At 38.1% G+C, this 19,461-nt stretch overlaps 1 protein-coding gene across 4 annotated transcripts in view; it reads left to right on the forward strand.

Moving 5' to 3' along the window:
- The window catches only part of LOC112048033 (nuclear hormone receptor FTZ-F1), a 144,966-nt gene that overhangs the window by 84,532 nt on the left and 40,973 nt on the right, over window positions 1-19,461 (forward strand). For all 4 annotated transcript variants that reach the window (XM_024085377.2, XM_024085386.2, XM_052890535.1 and 1 more), the window contains exon 2: window positions 14,153-14,446. In XM_024085377.2, coding sequence (XP_023941145.1) covers window positions 14,153-14,446 — 294 coding nt within the window. The remainder of the gene's footprint in view (window positions 1-14,152; window positions 14,447-19,461) is intronic.

Genomic DNA, 19,461 nt, shown 5'->3' on the forward strand with positions numbered 1-19,461 from the left:
GGTAATTATTTTATTAACTACCTGACACATCTGAATAACTATTCCTAAATGCCGAAACTTGTTACTAACGGTTAACTACAGCTCGTAATTATTGCTTCAAAAAGTATTTATTTTGAAGGTTTTTTTTTCGGAAGGATAAATACATTGTTTCTAAAAGTAAAAGGGCGTTAGAAATGTACTTAGTAACACGTTGGTTAGACTCGGAGCCAGATCAAATGAAAGATCGTACCTTTTCGTCCTTACGGACAGACCTTGTCTTGTCTCTATTAAATATATCTTTAATAATATTGTGTTATTTCTTTTGTTATAGGCGTCATAACAAACGCCTGTATTATAATATTCATTACCCAGACACCGTCAAAATATACTAGATATGGGAAAAATATAATATTTACTTAATATTATATTTCGTTTTCATAATTGTTCTTTTAATTCATCATAATTCTTCATAAGTGACATGCTTTCGGACATCTAATGCCAGTGGCGTGTATAACTTAATACGTTCCATATGTATTTATATTTATGTATTATATTTTGTTTTTGCCGAAGACGGCACTGCTAAAATACATATTGGGTATTTGATAGTCTTCAGAAAATAATGGTAAAATTTACGTAGGCTTGTTTAATAGCTCTATAATTATCTTAAACTATAAATATTTAATCTATATAGTCATTGACCTCTTATAATAAAAGGACACACAATCATGTAGATAATTTAAACATAACAAAAATACATGGGTGGTGGTGTTAACGTAGATATAGAGAGGTCGACTTAAAAGTGACTAGTAAGGGAAAGAAAGTTCAGCAGATTACAGAGTTGGTGTTCTTGAACTTTATAATGAGTAGTCATTAAAACTACACGCGATCTACTTGATGACTTTGAACCACCAAAGTTAAAGTTAAAGTTGCTATAAAGTTAAAGTAAGTTAAGTTAAAGTTTGCTATACTTTCCGTAAACTTACATAGTTGTGTCACAATGGTTCCAACCATACTTCAATAGTTTTCGTTCGATGGATTCCGACTTATTAATAATTCCGGCCGACTCACAAAGGTGATTCATTAGAAATGAGAAATGAAACTCTATAGGCATTATTGCATGCATTCATGCAAGAAAGTCCGCAAGTTAAGGACGAAAGACTCATTTTTAACCGACTTCCAAAAAGGAGGAGGTTTGGCTGTATGTATTTTTTTTTTATAATATATAAATCAATAGGGATGATGACAGTTTTTTTTAATTGTATATAAATTAGGAGTATGATAATAGTAAAGCAATTTTGTAAAAGTAACAGGGTATCTGCGATTGTACATATTGATTACGTCTATAAATAAAGCGGTAAAAAGAAAATTTGAAAAAAAAAATATTTTGGGATTCCTTTCCTACATGAAAAGTGAGGATGAAGTTTTTATCGTCTATCCCATGATATGGGGTATTAAAGTGCTAACATAATCTACGGAACCTTACACTGCGCGTGGCCTAATTTGACAACAGAAGGACAGCCAGACAAACGGACAACAAAGTGATCATAAAAGGGTTCCGTGTTTCCTTTTGAGGAACCCTAAAAAGAAGTCTAAGACTGTATAAAAAATAGCTCTCAAACTGTATGTATAATGAATCGTGGATAAATTGACAAATCTTGGATTTAGGTCAGCTGTCTCCTTGCAACTATCAGTTGGGCAATCCTGTTTTGTTATTCGAGACATCTATAATGAAGCGGAATACATAATGGTAGAGGAGCCCACGATGTTAAAAGTCTACTTACACGAGCATCGCAGAGGCCTATTCGATTTGGTAGATTAGATGATAGGAAAAATAAGTTTTTATATACAATTTCCGCTTTCAGTGATGAGGAAAAGACAATTTTGAATACAATTTTTATTATTTCGTCTTGCCGAAATCGTCAGAAAATATATTTTTATTGATTATTTCCTTAACAAAAAAATATAAACGCGTTTTATTTTGAAACTCTGAAACCTCCTCATTATAATATACGCTTATATCTTTCCATTTTCGAAAAGCACACTTCATAATCTATTAATTATATGAGTACCTCAAGATTTTTTAAAGATTTGCCATATCTTTTTTAAATATTTATTATTGACGTGCTGTTTGTTTGTTTCCCTATTCATACCCATCAATATTGAGGGTTCATACTTGGTGGAGGTACTAAACAGCATAAACTGTTCTTACGATTATCTGACACGGTCGAGTAAATTCCAAAATCCTCTCTTCGGCTCCCCGCCTATAAATACATGTTCGTTTGTGCATTAAAGTAGGTGAAAGTAGTGTAGCAACAAGTTTTTTTTTTATTTTTGTACCTTTTTGTTTTTTTACTTACTAGCAGACTCGCGCGACTGCGTCAGTGTGGAAACCCTTGATTACAGTGAAAAAGGTTATAGTGAGCCAACCTTGACATATAAACATATATGATCGCCGACTTTTTTTTAGAATATTTATTAAGAAAACATTTCCTTCATACTGTTTTTGCATAACTTGATCCGCTTACGCAGCGCACGCAACGAAAGTTCCAAAAAAGTTTCTCATTTTTCTACATTTTTCACTGACTAAAAACATTTGACATTGAAAAAAGATTTTCTCAATTTGGACCAGTAGTCCTGAGATTAGAGCATTCTACCAAACAAACAAACTCTTCAGCTTTGTAAAGTATGAGTATTAAGTATATAGATTTTTTGTAAACTACAAAACCGATACCCCTCGGTTTCCTACCCTGATAAGGATAGTACAAGTTCTTTGAATATAATCTACTTATGTTAATTGAGGAACAGGTTTCCGTATGATTGCAATCCTGGCTGTGGATACGTATAAGTTGAAACAGCCTTATAAATAAATATTACTAGCGAACGCCCGCGGCTTCGTACGCGACACTTTCGGTGTCAACAAAGTCATTTTTAGTCGATAAAATGGGTTATATGCTTAAAAAATAGATATATGACATTGTGGACGTTTTTGTATGACTTTAGAATACAAATATTCCCAAATAACTTTTTTTAGTTATATCTTTGATGAAGCGGATGGATGGATGGAGATGAGCAGCGTTTTCTTTGCGGCTTGATTATTTCCAAACTGCCAACTATGAGCGTCTTGCTTCTATCAACAAAATCTTGACTTATAGTTATAATACCGAAATCTACCTCATAAGTCACTCTATCTATTGACGAAAACTATAAGTCACTCTATCTATTGACGCGTCAGAGAACTTCGTTTCATAACATGCATAGATAGGTGATCCTTTTCTCCATTTCAGCTGCGTGAAATTCAAATATATACCTAAACTTTCGTATGTAATGTAAACCTCAATAGTTCAGAGCTTGACTTTTCAACGAGAGGTGGTGCCTCGGTCTTTTCCAACTACTTGAAGGTGAACGGGAACATTGGTCATATTTAATAGATATGGCAAATATTGAAAAATAAAAAAAAATATTCGTAGTTCCTACATTACCGCACTAGATTTTTATGTAAAGCCTATTATCAACTAAGCCAGTACAGGTCAAGAGGCTAATAAAATAGAAGAGCTATTAGGCGTGAGGTATACTCTATGGCGACCTGAATTCATAACCGAGATATCATTGACCTACTGACCCAATGCACTTGGATTGAGGTCCCGAAATTTAGCCCCAACCCTCGCTGTGAGCGAGCCGCGGCGCGAGACATAGAGTCGCCTGCTTAAAATAATTCCATTTAGAGATTTCTAAATACGTTGAACACATTTTTGAAATAGATCAGTGCTTTTTTGACACTGCGGCACACAACTGAAAAGTTGGAGACATGCACTTCTAACTTTTTTTTTTTTTATTTTTTTTTTTTAGTTGTGTGTGTTTGAAGAAATTAAATATCACATGTCTCAAACGGTGAAGGAAAAACATCGTAAGGAAACCTGCATACCAGAGAATTTTCTTAATTCTCTGCGTGTGTGAAGTCTGCTAATGCGCATTGGGCCAGCGTGGTGGATTATTGGCCTAACCCCTCTCATTCTGAGACGAGACTCGAGCTCAGCAGTGTGCCGAATATGGGTTGATAATGATGATGATTATAGACGTTTTTATTTTTTTGGGATTTATCCTAGTAAATGCATAAATGAGAAACACACGCTTTTCCAAAAATATTCGTAGTCTCGAATGACCATAATCAATAATCGTTACACAACTAGTTCGAATTTAGCATGTAGTAGTTCTGAACAAAGGAAATTTTGAAGTCAACATCTAGCTAGTTCACCGTTCGTATCCATAATTAAAAAGTTAAATATCATAATACAATGTATATTAATATAGTTTTGCAATATGTACTTACGTTGTTTGACTTAAATTGCGTAATCGACTGCTGTACTAAGTACCAGTTAGTATTCTAGATCTTATGGATTTATGCATCGCAAGCTATATAGGAGTATCACCATGGTACAGGGACCGTACCGATAAGTCGTAGGTTTGATCTATTGTCGTACTATCAAAAATCAACGGTATAGGGGGCCGCATACAGCCAAGAAGTCGTATGAATGGGTTTGATCTAGATCCATTGGCGTATCTAGGATTATTTTCTAGGGTGGCCTGGCCCCCAACATCAAGCCTATTATTAGTTTCATAATAGAATTCCATAGCGGTAGCCCAGAATCCCAGGGTGGGCTCAGGTCCATTCTAGGGTGGGCCACTGTTAGGTTGCCTGTTAATAAATAATAATGAAAAATAAATATGTGCGGAGCGAGACATACAGCCTGCTTAAAATGGTCCCATTTAAAGAGAAGTCGCTAGATTATTTTTGAAATAGGCCGGTGCTTTTTTTTAATAATGTATGAATACACTCAGACATTAGAAAATACCCGTTGCCCATCACACAAATATTTTCCAGTAAGTACTGGGAATTGAATCTATGGCCGTGGGTGCAGAAAGCAGGGATGCACTATATATACAAATTATAAACCAATAAATAGTCAAATACTACGTTCAAAAGAAGCACCGAAAACTGAATGGGATTTATTAATCCTTTTAGATAAACAGAGTTTCCCGTAAATAGCACAACCTATTCATGTTATTATTTTTAGTACACAACAGTCACCTGGCTATTCGCAGAGAGCAGGTATTATTGACCCACTGACCTACTGCACTTGATCCCGATAGGAAGCTTCATCTAGCCACGGGGGGCAGACTCCCCCCACACTCCGCTCCGCCCAACCCAGCAGTTTGATCAATTTTAATTAACCTTTTGTTCAGTTGGGTATTTGTGAATAATTTGGTATGATAATTAATTAAAAAGTTATTGTATACGGAATGGAATCAACATCAATAATGAATAATAAGTTTTATTCTGTCTTCGCGAAAAACCGACAAATTCGAATATTTTGATTCGGTTTTGTCGGTTTTTCGCGCCACAGAAAAAACGTAAGTGTTTCACTAATTAATTATTTTTTTCGGATCTAGTTTGAAATTCCGCAAATTTTCGCGGAGTATGCTAAAATATATTATATTATTCCTTAACCCTACATTCTGTAGTCACAAGCTCAGGACTCTGCTCGGAGTTTTTCTCTCTACCACGCGATGGACCCGGCGCCCGCACGGTGAATCCATGGAATGCTAAGATATTCGTCTCTGTTGCATACTAAGTTATTGTTATTATTGTATATACCATCCATATGATTTCTAAATACGTGTTTAGTTTTCGTAATCGATTTAATAAAAAATAATTATATATTAAAACCTGACATCCAGAAAGAGAAGCGGGTTGATCTGGTTAACATTATTAGGTCATCTAATTATACAGCCTATTTTAATGGTCCAATGTGGAGCACAGCTTCGTCTGGCCTATAAATATCAAGCATTTGGAGCGTTGAAATAAAGAAAGACAGAAAAAACCTTTATTTTAAAATTGTGCCACACTTAACACTTTAACAGGATTGTAGGGATACTTCGACCATTTAGGCAAGTCAAAACCAAAAATAGTATAGGCACCAGAACAACACTATGCAAGCTATCGCCGCGAGCCGTATCAGCCGTATCAATGATACGGGGCCTCTTACGTGTGAAGGCATCATTGGTCTTTGATATTACCTTCCCTTAGCTTATTATCAGCCAATAGACGTCAACTGCTGGACATAGGCCTCTTACATGGACCTCCAAGCACAACGGCCTCGAGCCGCCAGTATCCAGCGGCTCCCTGCAACCCGCTTGATATCCTCGGTCCACCTAGTGGGTGGTCTACCGACACTGCGCTTTCCGGTGCGGGGATGCCATTCCAGCACCTCTTCCAACTATGTGGCCTGCCCATTGCCACTTCACATTCGCGATTCGCTGAGCTATGTAAGTGACTTTGGTTCGTCTGCGGATCATTCCTGATTAGATCACGCAGAGAAACTCCATAGCTCGCTCCATTGTGCTCGCTCAATTATTTTTGTGTTATAATTTCAGATCGAAATATTTAAACCGACCTGAGAAATCGCGAGTAATAGTCAAAATTTATTTAGGGGTAAATCAAAACAAATGGGATTTTTCAGGATTAGCCGCTCGTGTATGGGGTTGAACCTCCTAACTAATTTTGATACAGGGCCCTTTCAAAGCACGCTACGCCACTGCCACTATGTCATGTTTGGCACAACCTTGTGAAACGTTCCAGCTCATTACCTATTATGTTGCATGTACCAAGCAAATATTGGTCACATACAGCGCTGATTTTCAGCTGATACCTTGAACCAGGTTTTCATATTTTTACCTTTAGCTCACCACGTTGCTCTACTTTCTACAAGAACTTTTCGTATTCGAATATAATTATCATTATTAACCCATATTCGGCTCACTGAGCTGAGCTCAAGTCTCCTCTCAGATTTAGAGAAGTTAGGTCAAAGTCCACCACGCTGGCCCGATGCGGATTGGCAGACTTCACACGCGCAGAGAATTAAGAAAATTCTCTGGTATTCAGGTTTCCTCACGATGTTTTTTCTTTACCGTTTGAGACACGTTATATTTAATTTCTTGAAATGCACACAACTGAAAAGTTGGAGGTGCGTGCCCTGGACCGGATTGGAATCCACGCACTCCGAAATCGAAGGCAGAGGTCATATCCACTGGGTTATCACGGCTCATTATAATAAAAGGTAGATTTTAACGTCACCCCTAAGCGCTATTACGCACTGACGGTTAACCGCGAGACTATCCGCTTTTCCAATTTAATATGAAATTTCGTGGCCGTTGAACGTGTACAATCACAAGCGGTTCGAAAAGCGGTTAGACGCGTGGTTAGCCGCCCGCCCCCGCGGTTAACCGCTAGTGCGTTAGCGCTAAAGGGCGCCGCAGCGCTAAAGCCCAGCGTACCGTATTTCATACTGTCCACATATCCGTATCGTAAGTATCGCATTAAACTACATACATTTCAACGCGGACAATAATTATTATCTATTATTAAATTGATGTGTTCTCTTGTTATTTTCTTTTTTGTGCAATAAAGTTATTACACTTAAATAAATAAATAAAAATACTTTTACAGCAATATGATATTTTACTATCGGGTAATGCTGCTGATATTCATAATATAATGTGCTGCAGAAGAGACCTGACTTCGCGTGGAGTATCTAATAGTAATTCAAAGAGCCGATAGACGTATAGATACCGGAATGGCGATCTTGCACCGAAAATCCCGTTAATCGACCCCCTATAGGTCGATGAGTTAAAGGGAGCCGCTGGCTTCAGGTGGTTCGGTTCGTAGGAGTATATTGAGACGAGGATGTCCAGACCCTGATAATGATGATGAAATAGTGTCGTTCCACTGTTCAATCATAGTTTAGCGGTCAACTTCGGCAAGCTACGGGAGTTCGCGCGTTTTCCCTCCCTCGATTCGGCCCAAATTACCGAGAGGTTGAAAATGCCATGGGAGGTGGTGGGTTGTTCAATCATAGCAATTTATGTCGATTTATAAAGTAAAATAAGCCTGAGTGAAAAATACTTATTTAAAAAGTTTTTAACTGATTCCCTCTGCGAATATTAAGGTCAATTTGATAAGACTTAGTTTGGATGGTTTGGCTTAGGTTGTAGAGGTGAAGTATACAGACGCGTTGTGTGAAACTGGAGGAGTGTCAGCAGAGCACGATTATCAATTACTTATCATATGTCTGAGCGTTGCTAAGCAATAGTTTTTTGTGAAACTAGTTCACCATGATACTAAAATAAGATAAAAATGACGAATGATGCGTATACTTCCGCTAGTAACCAATGTTAGTGTAAAATCTAATTTACAATGTAGCTAACGTAACAATAAACGCAAAAAACCCGCATGCGATTACTATTAGATGTATTTAAAATCGGCGTGCGATAATACAATCGACGCGACGGCCGCCTATTACTACACTATTACGATGCGTTACAATATTACATCAACACGCGTCACCGGACGTGGGGAAAGTGTGACGTCACTGTGCGCATGCGAAGAAAGCAAAGTTGCGCTCGCGACGACGCTCACTCTTGCTTTCGTAGGAGGCCGCGGCGTCTGGCCGATAGCGAAAACGACACACTTGCTATACCTACGCCTACCTACTTACCTCCACTGTCACTTTTTCATCCGGTATTCAGGTCTTGATTATTATGAAATCGAAACTTATTGACTCATTGCGGTTTACACACAGTGTGCTTTTCACGCGGATATCGAGGGCAGGCTGCCTTTTATTATGAGAAAGGAACCGTGTAACTGGTTTCATAAATTAAAAAAAAATTGCATTAACGCACAAGTTGCAGTTGCAAGTAAATATTGGTATATGTGCCGGAATACTTAGGCCTCTTGTTTAGGCGCTGTAAGTTCTATGATTATCTTGATTTTAGACTTTTATGAATAAATGAAACGATACTGTGTACTGATAGTTCAATTGCAACTTGCGAATAGACAGATTACAAACTATGTACGTATTACACTGCGACTTTTGTTTGACGTATTGACAGTTTTTTTTTTTTGATAGATCAGGTACTGACGGATTTAAACACCTCTACTTGAGGCGCTGTACTCGTAATAGTAATACTGTCATCAACCCATATTCGGCTTACTGCTGAGCTCGAGTCTCCTCTCAGAATGAGAGGGGTTAGGCCAATAGTCCACCACGCTGGCCCAATGCGGATTGGCAGACTTCACACACGCAGAGAATGAATATAATTCTTTGGTATGCAGGTTTCCTCACGATGTTTTCCTTCACCGATTGAGACACGTGATATTAAATTTCTTAAAATGCACACAACTGAAAAGTTGGAGGTGCATGCCCTGAACCGGATTCGAACCCACACCCTCCGGAATTGGAGGCAGAGGTCATATCCACTGGGCTATCACTGCTCTTATATATAATACTGTACTGTAACAGTAATACTTCAGGGACGTATGCAATTAAACCACCTGCCTAAACCAAGAAAAAGTAATATAGAATCTAACTGCTACGCACAGAAAAGACCTCTTCACTTTATTTTTTTTTATATATAAATAAAAAAGTGGAGAAATGCATATTTCTCATATAGATTACATTAAACTATTCATAGTAATCGATTGTTTCTAAACATTTGTAAACTAAATACAAAGTTTAATATCTATGACGCCCCGCGTTTTCACCCGCGTAGTTCCCGATTACCTGAGACACCGGGGACAAAATATAGCCTATGACTTTGATATGTGACTTTCTAGTGGTAAAAGAATTTTCAAAATCTGTTCAGTAGATCCAGAGATTCCCCCTTTAATAACACAAATGTTACCTATTTCTAATATTGGAGTAAATATGAATTTCCATCGTTTCAATGTAATTAAAGGAAATTTAATGCCACCGTGCGCCATTGTATAAATCGAATGAAATTTTGCAATTACACATACATATTTGATGCACTAACAACCTTAATTTGACATGATTACCGAGAAAAGTTTGTCCAGGGTTGTCCAAGCAAAACTATACTAATATTATGTAGCTGAAGAGTTTGTTTGTTTGCTGGAACGCGAAAAATTGAAAAATTCTTTCAGTTTTGGATAGTCCATTTATCGAGGAAGGCTATAGGCTATATATTATCCCCGTATTCCTACGGGGACGGGGATCACGCGGATAATACCAGGCGTTTAATCTGAAATATCGGAAATTGGAAATGTCTCCAGCAGACTGGAAATTCTCACCCGAATATTACAAAAATAAAACAGTCCTACGTCTGCCTGTCTGTTCAAACTTGAAAACAACTCAACGAATTTTTATGCGATTTCTACTTAATAGGAAGAGTGATATAAAGTGAATATAAATAATTTTCTACTAATAGGAAGAGTGATATAGAGTAAATGTAAATAATTCAATATGAATTTTGACTTTGGATTTTATTACTTATTTTAAATTTTTGTGGGAGGCTTCGGCCGTGGCTAGTTACCACCCTGCCAGCAAAAACGTACCGCCAAGCGATTTAGCGTTCCTGGTTCGATGTCCTGTAGAAACCGAAAGGGGTGTGGATTTTCATGTCCTCCCTAACAAGTTAGCCTGCTTCCATCTTAATCAGGTGAGGTTGTTGTCAAGGGCTTACTTATAAATAATGAAAAAAATGGCATAGTTCTGGTACATGAGAATTGTAGAGAAAAAAGTTATCCAAATTAAACCGACACACACACACACACACATCACAGAGGCGACTTTGTCCGAATTCCTTTATTCGTTTTCGGGCGTCTGCTTCTAAAATATAAAAAAAAAAGATTTCGATGGATTGAACCTCCTCCTTTTTTGAATAATTATTATTTTTAATAATTAATTTCTGCTAATATTTTTCTAAATCCTCGTATGTCCTAGTTGAATCAGTTATACGCAGCTGAGCCTGAGCCTCCATCTTTAGAAGGCCTGCTAGACGCAAGTACTGCGTCAAAGTGACCAATAAGTCCAATAATACGGTGACCGGTCTAATGACTACACAGAATGTTCGTCACGTGTGAGGCAGCACTACGACCAGTGCATTAGCATGTCGTCACGCCGAATGTTACACAGTGAACACATGAACTATAAGCCTGGGAACGCCAGATATGCCTTGTTTTATGAAAGCTGAATATTTGTCTTGCTGTAATCGATTGTTTCTAACAATGATCATTTTATACTATACAGGGTGATTCGGTCTTTAGTGCGGATATTTTTTTTCGTGGTTCTGTATCATTAATAGAATATAAATCTACAAACAGTTCGATACATTTTATGTAATTTTTTTTTTAATTTATGTCTCTAAAATAACAAAATAATGTACATATTATTACTAAACAAGATATATTCAGCTTAAAAGTGATCTGGTGACGTTCTTTAGGTATCAAACGAAAATAAAATAAACGCACAATAGGGTGACCCTAAAATTCTGTTCAAAAGTAAATAACTTTAGCTAACGATAATTTTGTTATTTTTGAGTTAAAAAAAAAAAGAAAAAATACGTGATCATTAAATTTTGTTTATGTACAAAATATAAAAATATCCGCACTAAAAAAAATTTCTTCCTGTAGATCGGTTACATACTTAGGTTTTGTTTGTTTAAAAAACCTCAACTAACATTGAGTTGACTATAAATTTCCTCTTTTGAGCGCCTCACATCACACACACATAACACATCTCATCATCAGTTTTAAACAACATTGGTTTTTAAACATTTGTAAGTGTTACGGTAGCAGGTAACAGTGGTAGCTTCGGAAGTTAGCAAGTTTCAAGTATCCTGACCCTCAACCGTCCAAATACTGATTGCTTTTTAATTATTTCTCAAGCATTAATATTAAAAAACACGACCCCAGTCGCCAATTACTTAGTTTCTCGACATATCTACTAAAAACACCGTTATGGAACGATATTTTATACTTTATTTTCTTAATTCTCTGCGCATGTGAAATATGCCAACCCACATTGTGCCAGCGTGGTGGACTATTGGCCTAATCTAACCTAACCCTTCTCATTCTGAGAGGAGACTCGAGTTCAGCAGTGAGCCGAATACGGGTTGATAATGATGAAGAGCATGGGCCTTTGTATCTAGGTTTATTTCCTAGGGAGGGCCTGTGACATGCCGCTGAACAGAGTCGACACTCAATATAGAATCTTAGTTCACAATGTTTGTGGACGCTGGCCTCTGAAACGGGTCTACTGATTTTATAGAATTTTGAATCAGTAGCTCAGAATTTTAAGGTGGGCGCTGGATCATTCTAGTTGAGGGCGGGTGGGCTGTGCCTATATACGCCTATGGGCATGAGCTGATAAACTCACATCCTATCATAGAATGAGGTATGTCTGGGTGTCGCAGGCTCTCGTTCTGACAAGGCTGTCACAGCTCACAGCCAGTCACTGCGTTCGTGACCCGCTGACTGATTTTAACCAAAACCAGGTCAAGATCTTTAATTTATTTCGCTTTTGATATTGAATAGCTCTCGTTGCACTTCAAAAATTACCCATTGTTTGATACGTACAGGCATTAGCTCAATTGTTCGTGACCAGAATATATTTTTTTATGAATAATTTACAGTAGTTATGATATAATTTATGAAATCATACTGCTTACTGCTATTTTCTGTGTACCCTTTCTGTTTATTACTTGTTTTATAATAACCGATTTTTTGTGACCGATGAAACACACGTCGGAGCCATCGGTCACAAGTCCGGAGATCAGTTCGTAGTTTTCTCTACCACACGATGGACCCAGCACCCTCACGGTGAATCCATGGAATGGTAAAATATTCGTCTCATTTTGAAAAAAAATCCATACATACATTTAACTTATTTTTGGGGATTATTGCATGAAAGGGTTTTTGTATGAGTAAAATAACTGTATGTCCGTTTTAAAATATTAACTTTATTGCTTTTGCAGTAATTTCGGCTTTCCATTTATTTGTTTTTTTTTTACCATCCCTCTGTTATTTCTATTCCTTTCATAAATGCATTACATATAATTAGTAGTTTCAGAAGTCATTCTTCATCTGGATCAAGATATAGGCTGCTCAATGTTCTCTGAGGTTCGCAGGCTGTTATACCATTTAAAGCCTACCTAGAGTATAGTACTGTTTGTTTTGATTGTCGAGACTAATGGCTTATTATTAATCTTTATTGGCTACTGTGTACCTGCATAATACAGTTGAATTAACAATTATGTAGGTACCTAAATACTGTAACCATCTTTGAGATCATCATTTACAATAACCTGAGTGAAGCTTTCTTTCGAGAATGTTTAGACATAGATAGAGATTTCCAATGTGGTATTGATGCAAGTATGCATTAGACTAGGCTGTAGCGGCGGCTGAGGCCAGGGCGCCAGGCGAAGCGTGCTGCGTGCTGCGTGCACTCGCAGCGGCAGATCGCTCGGCGCGACAGTTGCTGCGAACGTAAACAAGCTCGTTGTTCGCGGCAACCCTGCCCTGCTGCGGCAGCGCGCAACTGGGTCAGTGGGCCGCCCCCCGCGCGTCGCCGCCCGCGCGGTGGCGCAACCGCGCGAACGCGCACTAACATAGACCTGGATCGCGGGAAAGTGGGTCACCGACTCACTTTCACTTATTACATGGGCTCCTAATCGTTTTCCATTGTACGAACGGGCGGGGGTTGGCGGGGCGCGCATGCGGGAGGCGCCGGCACGCGCGCCGTCGTCGCCGGCCGGCCGCGGCCCGCCACTCGCCAGTCGATCGCGGAACCTCTTCTGGGCGGCACGTGCGCCGCTGCGACCCTGCGCTAGGTGCGATCGTAACGACGCGCGTCAACAAATCGGCCCGCTACCGCCGCACTGATCACTCGCGTCGGACGCGGCGCCCGGCGTCCTGACTTCTCATAAACGATAATAAACTAGGAAAATGTGCTGGATTTGTGTGTCTTCTACCATAGTGATCGAACAGGTGCAGCCCGCGAGCGGCAGATAGTGTTGCGGTCAGACCGCCAGTGAACTCAGTGACTGTGTGAACGTTGTCGCGGTCGAACGCCGCCGTAGGGACTCGTGACAAGCAGCCGCTGCGTGCGGCCGAGCATGACGATGGACCAGCAGACAGGCCTCATGTCTCTCAACATGTCCCCGTTCGACCTCAGCCCGGGCCCCGACGGCTCGGGATCGGGCAGCGGACCCTCGATAGCCTCCCAACAATACGTGCCCCAGGGAGCAGCCTACCAATGCGCTCCAGACCAACAGCCTTTCGGCTATGCAAATTTGGATACCTCATATCTATTTCCAACAGGTGCCGGGAATGAGCCAGGAGCGTACTTACCTGCGGCCGGCACCGTATGTGACCAGACAGATACCAAGGACGTGATCGAGGAGCTGTGCCCCGTGTGCGGAGACAAAGTCAGCGGCTACCACTACGGGCTGCTCACTTGCGAGTCTTGCAAAGGGTTCTTCAAAAGAACCGTTCAGAACAAGAAAGTGTACACATGTGTCGCAGAGAGAGCCTGCCACATAGATAAAACACAGAGGAAGCGATGTCCCTTTTGCCGGTTCCAGAAATGCCTCGATGTCGGCATGAAGCTCGAGGGTAAGTTCTAATATATAGAGATTAACCACTCCTTTCCATTATATGTACACTGCTTAAAAACTAAAACAAAATTGTATTTTAAAGAGCTTTTTTGGCAAATGTACATGTAGGTCAGGTAGGTGGCAGAATGACCTAGATATCGGTAAGTACCAACCTATTACATCATTCAGCGTAAGCAAGTGCAGAAAAAAAATTAACGATTATAAACAAGCAAAAGCTTGCGAAATGATAAAATTGAGCCTTGGTTACGTAGAGTAATGTATCTTAGAGGTTTAGCTTTAGAGCTTGCAATGTGCGATTATAAAAATTTTATGTTTTAACGCAAATAAACAGATCAAGATTTCTTGCAATTTACTAAATTAAGACTTTATTCATCATAAAAACTTATAAAATAGCACCAACATGTTGATCTCCAGATAAAAGAAGAAATGGAAGGACGAAAAAGAAACGGAATATTTCTCAAACTTATACATCGATGCGTTGACTGCAAACTAAACGTATAATATCTCTATAATGCCGTAAAGACCGTAGACAGAAGTAAATGGCTGTTTAAATCCATACCTAATCTATGGTGTATAAAAAAACTGTCAAAACAGTACAGTTGTAAGTCGAAAGATTTTGAAATCACTGTACCAATTTTCACCAATATATTTTATTTGCATCAAGATGTCGTACTTACAATACGTTTATTTTATATGCATTAAAAGCATAACTTGTTTGACCCCCGAAAAACTGCACGCGTCATCAATCACCAAATATCGAATCTATATGTCTCGTCTCATGACACAATCCGCAAGCAACGCAATCACGCAAGTTGTCTCCGCAATAATTATGATAGACAAACTGAGAAACATTCAACACTTGATTAAATATCCACCGTAGACTAAAATTCACACATATAACTAACTTTATTCTATAATGCAATACATGAAATACAATTAATTGCACCGGCGATTTTCTTCCATCACGATTTCTCTAACAGAAGACCTCATAGCAACTGTCTTAACACCCTCGGCTAGTTTTACTAGGCGTTCTCTACCCAACAGCTGTGCTGTAGTTTGATTTCGGATTTCCTCCAGATACTGTTGTAGAGTCTACCAGGATTCGTTCTAACGTGACATGATTTCGTATATTTCTGCTAGATTCTTAAGAATCCTTAGTTTCAGAATGTATGTCCTCTCATTGTTCCAATTCTCTTCAAGTTTCATGAAGTAATCATGTGTAAGGAACCGATCTATTTGTAATTAAAATAATTCGCTTACTACCCCTCGTCTTTATAATTCTGTAATTCCTCGTTCTTAAATTAACTTCTAATTCAACGCTATTCGTAGTATATTACGTTTTATTTAAATTGTTCCGCAGTATAACTTACCTATAATTTTATTACTGCATGCCTATCATTTCACACAGTTTTGCATCGCAGTCATACTGTCCCACCTTAATAATTATCCTATTACTGCCTTGAGTATGTACTTGTAATATTGAAGCGCGTATAAATAAATTGGCCATTCAATCTAACGATTTATTAACCAAAACGTACTCATAGAAACAAACTGCTGCATCTCCAAGTATGCCTCTACTTGTAGTTGTCTTGTGCAGTTTCAAAGATTGTTAATTTTCATGAAAATTACTCAAATATGTAATCAACAATGTTTCAAAATCGTCAGCATAGGGTTTGCAATAGCTAGTCTCTATTAGGATATTATTTTATGTAACGAAATATCCAGATAGGTGTGGAATGCAAGCCAAGATTTGTTGCTGATCCAACAAAGTAAATATTCGACTCGTGCGCACAGCTTCGTATAATTCTCAGGTCGATTTAATTAATTTGTTCTTGTTCATTATGCTCAAATTGATGAAAATTATGTCGAGCCGAAGCTGTGTTTATACAATTTTTAAAAATAAATATTGTGTGACACACATATTCGATGTCCTCTAAATAAATGGCCTTTGGCAAGTAGATATAATGTACTTAAACTAGGTCTCGACAAATATGCTGATAATTCGAAAAGTGCGAGCTAATTATACGGGCTATGGAGGAAAAGGTGTAAAAGCTGTGTACAGGTAACAATTTTTAAAGGTTAATTTGTACTTGGTAGGTATATAGCGTGGGGCGTAGTTTGAAGCGCAGATCTAAATTTAAAACGCGCGCGGCCGCAAAGCGCCCTGACCCACTTACAAGCGGGGCCGCGATGCGGCGCGCGCGCTGGCTGTGCGTGCGCGTGTGCGTGCATGTACGCAACGCGAGGTTGCCGCTGTGTGCGTGAGCCGTTCGCGATTGCGCGTTTCGCCAGATGCTGCGATGTTTGCAACATTCATTACTTGCGCTGAAAATTTTATAAAAATTCCAACGTTAAATTTTGGACGGCTCACAACCAAAGTTGCGACACAGAATCTTGTACATGGCCAAATTAAAATTCTTTTTAGCAATACAGTAGAAAAGAACTCTTATGACTAGAATCGCTAACAACCAAACTTCAAACAGAATTTGTAACATTCAGCTAAAAACGTTTTTTAGCAAGTGAAAACGCATAACCGTAGAACACCCCAAAATGAAATTGAAGTTTAAAAGAGTTACAACCAAAGTTGCGATACATAATTATGTACATGGCCAAATTAAAACTCTTTTTGGCAATACAGTAGAACGTAGCAATAATTTTAATAATTATGACGTAGCTACGATTAAAATCTAAAAGAACTCTTATGCCTAGAATCGCTTACTACCAAACTTCAAACAGAATTTTGTAACATTCAGCTAAAAACGTTTTTAGCAAGTGATAACGCATAACCGTAGAACATCACAAAGATTTAAAAAAATAACCTATTATTGAAATTTAAAAGAGTTCCTATAATACTTGACATGCTTTAGATCTCAAATAAAACCACTTTGATCGTCGTTAGTAGAGTCGTCGTTCAAAGGAAGTTCTTTATTAGCTGACTTAAAAAAGGAGGTTCCGTTATTGGTATATGCGTAGAAGGTTAAAGTGCACGAATTTCACATGACTAAGTCCTTGTACAAAATCTACTAAGTATGAAAAAAACTAATTAAAATGCCAACATTCTATTCTCATTATGTTCATAATTAAATATCTAAATTATAACGTGACTATTTTTTAAATCCCACATTCCGCACCAGCCTAGCCTACACAGAGGTGTGGCGTAGTTGGCCTCAAACTTATTTCTTAAACATTGAACACGGAGTAGATGACTCAAAGGTTTACAGAGGCCCATATGCTACACACGATTAACAATTGCCACGTCTGTTAAATATAGAAAAAAAGAATTACATATTTCTAGTCTCAGAAAACACTAAAGCTACAGAGACAAAAAAACAGTTTTAATTTTGAACAAACAAAAAAACTAAAAGGTCAAAATGTATACAAAACTGTTTTGTTAAGTCCTGAACCCTAGAAAAACGATGATAATCTTAATGATACAGATCCATGGCAATCAAGTCTGCTTTCTTCTGCACCCAAAATATAATGGTATAAATTTGTAATTATAATCCCACCAACCTAGTTCCTGACATAAAACATGTTCCTCGCTGATAGTGTAGCTTTATATTCACTTAACAAACTCACATTTCATCATCATCATCATATCATCCGATGGACGTCCACTACAAGACATAGGCTTATGGTAGGGAATTCATCGAACATCACGATCCTGAGCCACTTGCATCCAGCGGATCCCTGCGACTCGCTTGATGTCGTCATTCCACCTGGTGGGGAGTTCGACCAACACTGCGTTTTCTAGTGCAGGATCGCATGTATAATATTTGTTAGGATATCATTTAAAAGAGCAGCTCTATGTGTCTTAGTAGTATATTTGAAACACACAACAATACGTTTTATATTTAGTAGTTTCGTCACAACGTTTGTTTTTCTCGGAAATTCACACTACTGCAATACAGTTTAATAGTACAGCAAAGAATCCTGTATCCTGACATTATAGGTGTACATTTTACGTATAATATATTTTTTAGTAATCGATCATTGCTATGTGTTTAGTATTGCTGAAAACCTTTGACAATAATGGTAGTTGTAGGCCACGTTATAGAGCCAAATTTTGACATGGAGTTTTGGAATAATACTCGAAGAGAAACCTTGTAAATAGTCAACACGAGGCAACTGTAACTTTGAACCCATAGTTAGCGTTTCGAAGGACATGCATAAACTAAACTGTTAATGAACTGTTTTCAGCTGTAAGTTTCTCATGACATTACCTTGAAAATGCAAGAAATATATTAACAAAAGTAATGTTCAATATCGTGTAGTAGTATCGTTTTATGACAAAGAAATTGCCTACTGTGAAATATCGCAAGCCTTCCTATCAATCCCAATTTCCGACAAGCAGAGGTCCGAGTCTCACAGGAGACGCCCCTAAACTTTTGTCCTCTCTAATCTTCACCCATGAATTTGACGTAGCTTCTGCAACCCAAGCAAACTGCTTCGATCCAATTGTAGAGACAATGGAAAAATATATCTAAAAAACAAAGGATCAGCAAAACAATTTCTTTTAACATGCTGTACTTAGCGTACTATTTCCTCTATTAGATACCTGAAAGAATAAAAATAATATCCACTTTCCACTATTATTAGTATAAAAATAGAATTCTCTCAAAGCCGGTATTGAGTGGTTAGATTACAAAACATTAATTCGAAGTGTTTGCTTACTTATGAATACAAAAACATTTGTTGGCTATTTCCTAGCGTTTCAGTAAATTTCTGGAATCCAAATGAAAGAAAAACATTAGTTATATTTGAGGCAGGAAGTAAAGTAATTCATGGCCAAATAATATTGTACTCTAAGAAGACGTGTTTCTTATTTAGTTAAACGTTTCAATTGCAATTTTAGCCAAGACTTGTACGGTACTTTTCTTTCAAGAAGTAAATAATAAATCCTTTTTATTTTAATCTTTTGTTAGAAGCCGTAATAAAGGAGGCTGACATGTAATTAAAATCTAGTGCTTAGCCTATTTAAATAGTAGCCATTCAACAAACCTCCTTTGTATC

Source organism: Bicyclus anynana, chromosome Z (assembly GCF_947172395.1).
Source record: "Bicyclus anynana chromosome Z, ilBicAnyn1.1, whole genome shotgun sequence".
Lineage (NCBI taxonomy): Eukaryota > Metazoa > Arthropoda > Insecta > Lepidoptera > Nymphalidae > Bicyclus > Bicyclus anynana.